This window comes from Hemibagrus wyckioides, linkage group LG08 (genome assembly GCF_019097595.1).
Source record: "Hemibagrus wyckioides isolate EC202008001 linkage group LG08, SWU_Hwy_1.0, whole genome shotgun sequence".
NCBI classification, from domain to species: Eukaryota; Metazoa; Chordata; class Actinopteri; order Siluriformes; family Bagridae; genus Hemibagrus; species Hemibagrus wyckioides.
In genome coordinates this window covers 25,224,055-25,232,971 of record NC_080717.1, presented here as the reverse complement: position 1 = coordinate 25,232,971, position 8,917 = coordinate 25,224,055, and the positions used below count along the sequence as shown (strand labels likewise).

The 8,917-nt window shown below is 42.0% G+C and overlaps 1 protein-coding gene across 1 annotated transcript; it reads left to right on the top strand.

The window, feature by feature from the left end:
- Window positions 1-234: 234 nt before the first annotated feature.
- Window positions 235-8,910, top strand: LOC131357459 (olfactomedin-like). Its single transcript, XM_058396433.1, has 6 exons — window positions 235-264; window positions 352-474; window positions 1,980-2,138; window positions 5,177-5,389; window positions 6,826-6,952; window positions 8,070-8,910. The coding sequence occupies exons 1-6, from the start codon at window positions 235-237 to the stop codon at window positions 8,876-8,878; spliced, it is 1,461 nt and encodes a 486-aa protein (XP_058252416.1). The 3' UTR covers window positions 8,879-8,910.
- Window positions 8,911-8,917: the final 7 nt, after the last annotated feature.

Here is an 8,917-nt window from a genome sequence, read left to right as displayed (position 1 = left end):
CGATAAAAGTTGGTAAAACCAGGAATCTTTGTCTGTCTTTGATTGAGGATGGCTTGGGCCTTGATGTAATTGCTGACACTTTGCTCTGGTCCCAGGAAAGTCACAGACGGGCATTGAAACTCACATTTCTCCAGCTTGACGTATAAGTGATGGTCAGCCTTGGTAGCCAGATTGGTAGCTTTTTCCTTGCTGAACACCTCTCGGAGATCAGAGTATTCCCTGGGGAGTGTAGTCATGGCAGCAGCGGGTGGGCTCCCTATGGAGGTAGATCTGCATGGAAGTGTAGGGTGAGACAAAAAGCAATTCTTAATACAGTGGGCAGACCATTTCTGGATGTCCCCCTCTCTCCAGGAGATCAACGGGTCATGGCATTGTAACCAGGGAAGCCTCAAAATGATGGGATTCGATAGAGAGGTGATGATGAAGAATGAAATCGCTTCCTGGTGGAATTATCCAATCCACAAGGACACAGCAGTAGTCTGGTAGTGGATCAGACCCGCTCCAATCAGCTGGTCATTAATAGCAGTGATTTCCAATGGTGGTGTGCATGGAATAATGGGAATATGGAATTCTTTAACCAGGTTATGATCTATGAGATTTACGGCGGAGCCAGAGTCAATTAGAGCTATGGCATAGAAGCATGAATCATTGCCAGACAAACAAACAGGAAGTGAAACTTTGCATGAAAGAGTTCGGGTTGCATGAAAGAGGATATCCGCTGGATTCATGTCTGGTGAAGTATCCTGTAAGGACTCGCTGGAAGCGTGAGTGTCTGAATCCATATGCAGATATTTATTGAAGACGGCAGGCAGAATCGTAAACAGGTAAGCAAGCAGAGTCAAAAACCGGAAAAGCAAAACACTGGTGATCAAAACAGAAACAGAAACCGAAACTTGTAATCAAGGCAAACAGGCAAGGATCATACACATCAAAGACAAATCAGAAATCAAGGTTTGGTACGTGACACTCGGAAACGATATTTTGCGTACAATAGAGGGAGCGCGCTGCTTAAAAACCCTAGAAACCAGAAACCAGGTGTACACAGTCAATATTCGGGCGAGGGCTCCCTCTGATGGTCTGGACTACTATGCACAGTGTCAGTTATATAATATCATATGCTAAAAAATAATTTGTATTATTATTTTTATTATTTTTAAATTATATAATAATGTTTTATAATAATATTAATAATAACAATAATAATAATAATAATAATATGCTAAATAATAATTTGTATTTATAATTTGTATTTATAAATAATAATTTGTAAGGTTAAAATTTTAAAAACATAAGAAACTGATTATTTTGCAGTGGTCTCTTATTTTTTTTCCACATACATACATACATACATACATACAGCTCTGGAAAATAAGAGACCACTGCAAAATAATCAGTTTCTTATGTTTTTTTCTTCCAGGTTCATGTATTGGTGAGATGAACAGTTTTGTTTCATTTTTTGTGAACTGCTGACAATATTTCTCCTAAATTCAAAATATAACTATTGTTATTTAGAGTGTATGTTTAAAGGAAATGACAACACACAAAATAACCCAAGATCATGCAGTATTTGCAGAGCTTTAATAACTCAAATAAAACAAAATGCAAATAATTTGTAAACAAATTGGGTTAATGCTTTTGCTAAATAACATTAAGAAATCAGTATTTGGTGGAATAACCCCGATTTGCAATTACAGCTTGCATGCGTTTTGGCTCCATGCTCTCCACCAGTTTTTCACATTGTTGCTGGGGAACTTTATACCATTCTTTTTGCAAAAAAGCAAACAGCTCAGCTTTGCTTGATGGTTTGTGACCATCCATCTTCCTCTTGATTACATTCCAGAGGTTTTCAAAAGGGTTCAAATCTGGAGATTGGGAAGTAGTCCAATATATATATATATATATAATATCTGTATGATTTATTGTGTGTATGATGTGTAATCGTGTGTTCATGATTGAACACATTGTTGTGTGTGTATCAGGAGAGTGGTCATGCTCACAGCATTCAAGGTCAGGAGAAAAACGGAGCGTGTGTGTGTGAGGCAAACAGCATAGTCTGGACTTTTCCTGCTCCCAAGTATGATGCTGTGGCAGAACTGCTGGGAAGCTGCCAGGACTCACTGAAAAATCTCCAAGATCAGGTCTCTCTCTCTCTGTCCCTCTCTCTCTCTCTCTCTCTCTCTCTCACACACACACACACACACACACACACACACACACACACACATGAGCTTTATGAACATTATGAACACCAAATGCACATTACACAAACTGCAACAAAACACACATCAGACACACTACTCAAATTCCAAATACACATCACACTCACTGCATTAACACCAAACGCACACCACACACACTACATCAACTCCAAACACACACATCACACTCACTGCATTAACACCAAACGCACACCACACACACTACATCAACTCCAAACACACACATCACACTCACTGCATTAACACCAAACGCACACCACACACACTGCATCAACTCCAAACACACACATCACACTCACTGCATTAACACCAAACGCACACCACACACACTGCATCAACTCCAAACACACACATCACACTCACTGCATTAACACCAAACGCACATCACACACACTGCATAAACTCCAAACACACATCACACACACTGCATAAACTCCAAACACACATCACACACACTGCATCAACTTCAAACACACATCACACACACTGCATTAACACCAAACACACATCACACACACAGTATCAACTCCAAACACACACATCACACACTGCATCAACTCCAAACACACACATCACACACTGCATCAACTCCAAACACACATCACACACACTGCATCAACTCCAAACACGCATCACACACACTGCATCAACTCCAAACACACACATCACACACTGCATCAACTCCAAACACACATCACACACACTGCATCAACTCCAAACACACATCACACACTGCATCAACTCCAAACACACACATCACACACACTGCATCAACTCCAAACACACACATCACACACTGCATCAACTCCAAACACACACATCACACACTGCATCAACTCCAAACACACATCACACACACTGCATCAACTCCAAACACACACATCACACACACTGCATCAACTCCAAACACACATCACACACACTGCATCAACTCCAAACACACACATCACACACACTGCATCAACTCCAAACACACACATCACACACACTGCATCAACTCCAAACACACATCACACACACTGCATCAACTCCAAACACACACATCACACACACTGCATCAACTCCAAACACACACATCACACACTGCATCAACTCCAAACACACACATCACACACTGCATCAACTCCAAACACACATCACACACACTGCATCAACTCCAAACACACACATCACACACACTGCATCAACTCCAAACACACATCACACACACTGCATCAACTCCAAACACACACATCACACACTGCATCAACTCCAAACACACACATCACACACTGCATCAACTCCAAACACACACATCACACACTGCATCAACTCCAAACACACATCACACACTGCATCAACTCCAAACACACACATCACACACACTGCATCAACTCCAAACACACACATCACACACTGCATCAACTCCAAACACACACATCACACACTGCATCAACTCCAAACACACATCACACACACTGCATCAACTCCAAACACACACATCACACACACTGCATCAACTCCAAACACACATCACACACACTGCATCAACTCCAAACACACACATCACACACTGCATCAACTCCAAACACACATCACACACACTGCATCAACTCCAAACACACACATCACACACACTGCATCAACTCCAAACACACACATCACACACTGCATCAACTCCAAACACACACATCACACACTGCATCAACTCCAAACACACATCACACACACTGCATCAGCTCCAAACACACACATCACACACACTGCATCAACTCCAAACACACATCACACACACTGCATCAACTCCAAACACACACATCACACACTGCATCAACTCCAAACACACACATCACACACTGCATCAACTCCAAACACACACATCACACACTGCATCAACTCCAAACACACATCACACACTGCATCAACTCCAAACACACATCAAACACTGCATCAACTCCAAACACACACATCACACACACTGCATCAACTCCAAACACACACATCACACACTGCATCAACTCCAAACACACACATCACACACTGCATCAACTCCAAACACACACATCACACACTGCATCAACTCCAAACACACATCACACACTGCATCAACTCCAAACACACATCAGACACACTGCATCAACTCCAAACACACATCACACACACTGCATCAACTCCAAACACACATCACACACACTACATCAACTCCAAACACACATCACACACACTACTCAAATTCCAAACACACATCACACACACCACACATACCACATCAACTCCAAACACACACCACACACACTGCATCAACACCAAACACACATCACACACCCTGCAACAATTCCAAACACACATCACACACACTGCATCAACTCCAAACACACATCACACACACTGCATCAACTCCAAACACACATCACACACACTACTCAAATTCCAAACACACATCACACACAAAGTATCAACACCAAACACACATCACACACACTGCAACAACTCCAAACACACATCACACACACACCACACATACCACATCAACTCCAAACACACACCACACACACTGCATCAACACCAAACACACATTACACACCCTGCAACAATTCCAAACACACATCACACACACTGCATCAACTCCAAACACACATCACACACACTGCATTAACACCAAACACACATCACACACACTACATCAACTCCAAACACACATCACACACACTGCATTAACACCAAACACACATCACACACACTACATCAACTCCAAACACACACACAGTATCAACACCAAACACACATCACACACACTACTCAAATTCCAAACACACATCACACACACTGCATCAACTCCAAACACACATCACACACAGCATCCACTCCAAACACACATCACACACACTGCATTAACACCAAACACACATCACACACACTGCATCAACTTCAAACACACATCACACACTGCATCAACCCACAAGCATTACTGCTGACAGACGGTGGTGAGTGAGAAGACGGTTCCTAAGATGGAGGCCACTCTGAAAAATGTGACACAGCGGGTGGGAAGGTTCCAGTACCTGAACACTCGGGGCCTGTACAACGCTCTACACCTGAAGGAGCTCAGCCAAGAGATCCAGCACCTACAGGACACCATGGATGATGAAGCTCTCGACAAAGATGGAGAGGAGGCACAGAAGATACATACAGAGGTACACACACACACTCATATACACCGATCAGGCATAACATTATGAGCAGTGAGAGGTGAATTGAATAAGACTGATTATCTCCTCATCATGGCACCTGTTAGTGGGTGGGATATATTAGGCAGCAAGTGAACATTTTGTCCTCAAAGTTGATGTGAAGCAGGAAAAATGGGCAAGAGTAAGGATTTGAGCGAGTTTGACTAAGGGCCAAATTGTGATGGCTAGACCACTGGATCAGAGCATCTCCAAAACTGCAGCTCTTGTGTGTTGTTCCCAGTCTGCAATAATAATAATAATAATAATAATAATAATAATAATAATAATAATAATAATAATAATAATTAACACTAATAACAGTGTACAGTGCACAGATACAGTACGTTCAAGAGTAGTCTGACAGCATGGGGGAAGAATATGTCCTGCAGTTGGCTTGTTTTGGAATGGATACTGTGGTATCGCCTTCCTGAGGGCAGCAGAGACAGTAGCTTGTGGCTCAGATGGATTGCTGTGGTATAAAAGAAATGAAACACATCTGGATGTGCTCTTATAGAATTCATCTACTGAGTGCTATCACACCACCCCACTGTGTTTCTTACTTATTTACTCATTTGTTTTCACTGCTTGTTATGCGACTAGTTGAGACCGATGTCACTGACTAGCATTTACTAACAGATTCATCAATGAAACAAACTGAAAAGAACCCGACTCGCTCTGACTGGAGCAGGTCAGAGCCCCTGGCACTATTCTCAATGCTCATGTGCTGACTGTCAACTTCAACTGTCCTAAAAAGCTGACCAGGGCTAAAACCCTGTATCTAGAGGTTATGACCCCAAGTGCTCTGTTCAATCTCAATATCGACCTTTTGTCATTTTCTTTAGTTTCTCTTTCAGATACTGGTATTTCACCAACTTCTTATATTGGTTCCGTTAAAATGTGTCAGTCACGTGGGATTGCGACATTGATTATAACTATTTTCTTTGATTATCTGTTATCTGTGTGTTTTTGGTGTTCATTCTTGACCTCCTTTCGAAAGTCATTATGATGTTGCACTACTGATCAGAAGGTCATTAGTTCAAATCCCAAGCAAGGCCCTTAACCCTCAACCTCTCATTTGTATGAATGAGATAAATCTGGCCTTGGATAAGGGCATCAATTAAAACCTTACATGCAGCAATAAGGATGCAGGTGTTACAAAGAAGGGTTAGGGGTCTTAAAAAGTCACATTTATCCATCTGTATAATCTGCAAATGTTACTAGTAACCAAGACTTTATGCAGATTAGTATTTTGCTGAACGGCTTCTGCCACACCTGCCCCTACAGGATGAACTCCCCCTGATGTTACTGTAACATCTGTATCTTCAGTTTCTTGCACAATCCTCCAATGTCACATTGATGTATGAAAATAAATTAATATTTCTGTATTTGTACCTCACTTGCAGAAGTTTCAGGAAGATGTGGACAATATGTACAATAAGAACATCTTCAACCTAGAAACAATGAGGGAGAAGCTGCGCTCTCTCAATAACCGTGTCCAGACCTGCAGGACCATCCCACCTGACTTCAAGAGTAAGTTCTGCCTTTAAGTTTTTGCCTCCTAAAAGGAGGCACAAGAGTTACTTATACACTGTATTGCCAAAGGTTTTGGGACACCCCTCCAAATCACTGAATTCAGGTGTTGTTTTTCAGGGGTTTGACTCGGCCCCTTAGTTCTAATGAAAGTGTACCAAGACATTTTGGACAATTTCACTGGTCAGACATTGGTTAATTTGGGTCCATAAAGACATAAATGAGCGGGTTTGGTGTGGAGGAACTTGACTGGCCTGCACAGAGTCCTGACCTCAACCCCATAGAACACCTTTTGGATGAATTAGAGTGCAGACTGCAAGCCAGGTCAAAACTGGGACATCTACCTTTACATGCACATGAATGTAATATCGAGTTGTTTCCCCCTTTGCAGCTATTACAGCTTCAACTCTTCTGGGAAGGCTTTCCACAAGGTTTAGGAGTGTGTTTATGGACATTTTTTACCATTCCTCTAGAAATGCATTCATGAGGTCAGGCACTGATGTAGGCTCACAGTCTCCACTCTAATTCATCCCAAAGATGTTCTATGGGATTGAGGCCAGTCAAGTTCCTCCACACCAAACTCACTCATCCATGTCTTTATGGACCTTGCTTTGTACACTGGTGTGCAGTCATGTTGAAACAGGAAGGGGTCATCCCCAAACTGTTCCCACAAAGTTGAGCATGAAATTGTCCGAAACGTCTTGGTATGAAGCTGAAGCATTAACAGTTCCTTTCACTGGAACTAAGGGGCCAAGCCCAAACCCCTGAAAAACAACACCTGAATTCAATGATTTGGAGAGGTGCCCCAATACTTTTGCCAATATAGTGTAGGTGGTGAATCTATGCAGCCGCATCATTGTTTCAGTAAATTAGAATTAGATTTATTTATAATATTAACATATATTTAAATCTTTATTTATTTGTGACATCTCTCTCTTTCTATTAATGTTAAACCAAAATGTTTAAATTTTCTGATAAATTTAATTCTCATATTTAGTTCTTTCATTTAAAGCAGCATATTTTTTAAACAATAGATATAATGTTTATTATTTTCATTAAAACCAGTTCTATTTTAAAAGCATTTTTAAAAAGATTTTTGATATTTTCTGCTTTACAGGCTCTTGTTCTCACCGCATGATGACAAATATCAGTGCGCCAGTGGTCACTAAGTTGAATCCATTCAGTACGTACACCACTGGAGCGTGGGGTCATGACACGGGTGCTGCTGTTGCAGAGCCGTACTGGATCCAGCCTCTAGCTAAGGACAACGGGTTGGGCATCACTGTGCGCTTCTATAAGACAATTGAAGACTTCATGGCTGCAAGGAACCACGGAGATGAATCACTGACGGTCTCATACACTCATGCTAACGCAATTCAAGGTCCAGGGACCATCTTTCACAAGGGTGTTGTGTATTATCAGTGCTATAACGTGCCAGAACTCTGTGCCTATGATGTGAAAACCAAAAAAGTCCAACGTCTCAAGCTTCCTGGTGCTGGATTCAATAACAAATTCCCCTACTGCTATTACAGCTGCCTCGATTGGACGGACATCAACCTCTCAGTTGATGATAAGGGCTTGTGGGTAATGTACGCCACAGAAGCTAACCATGGGAACATGGTCGTGAGTCTAGTGGACACCCAAAACTTCAACGTGACACACACGTGGAAGACTCGCCTGTTCAAGTGCTCGGTGACCAACACCTTCATGGTGTGTGGGGTGCTTTATGCAACTCGCTTCATAAACACTTACAAAGAGGAAGTGTTCTACGCCTTCGACACGACCACAGGGATGGAGGACAACATGCTCTCCATCCCTATGGAGAAGGTGGCAGCCAGCGTCGCCAACCTTCACTACAACCCCACAGACATGAGGCTCTACATGTACAACGGTGGCTACATGCTCGCCTACCAAGTTTACTTCTGAAGTTAGAACATGCAATAAATTCACTGTATGATCATCATA

What these genes read in the sequence shown, in the direction of transcription:
- LOC131357459 (XM_058396433.1), top strand. Translation starts at nt 235, where the DNA reads ATGGCAGCAGCGGGTGGGCTCCCTATGGAG. An exon ending in CAATCCACAAGGACACAGCA is followed by an intron (nt 475 to 1,979) that starts GTAGTCTGGTAG and finishes TGTGTGTATCAG; the next exon opens with GAGAGTGGTCATGCTCACAG. An exon ending in CATCCCACCTGACTTCAAGA is followed by an intron (nt 6,953 to 8,069) that starts GTAAGTTCTGCC and finishes TCTGCTTTACAG; the next exon opens with GCTCTTGTTCTCACCGCATG.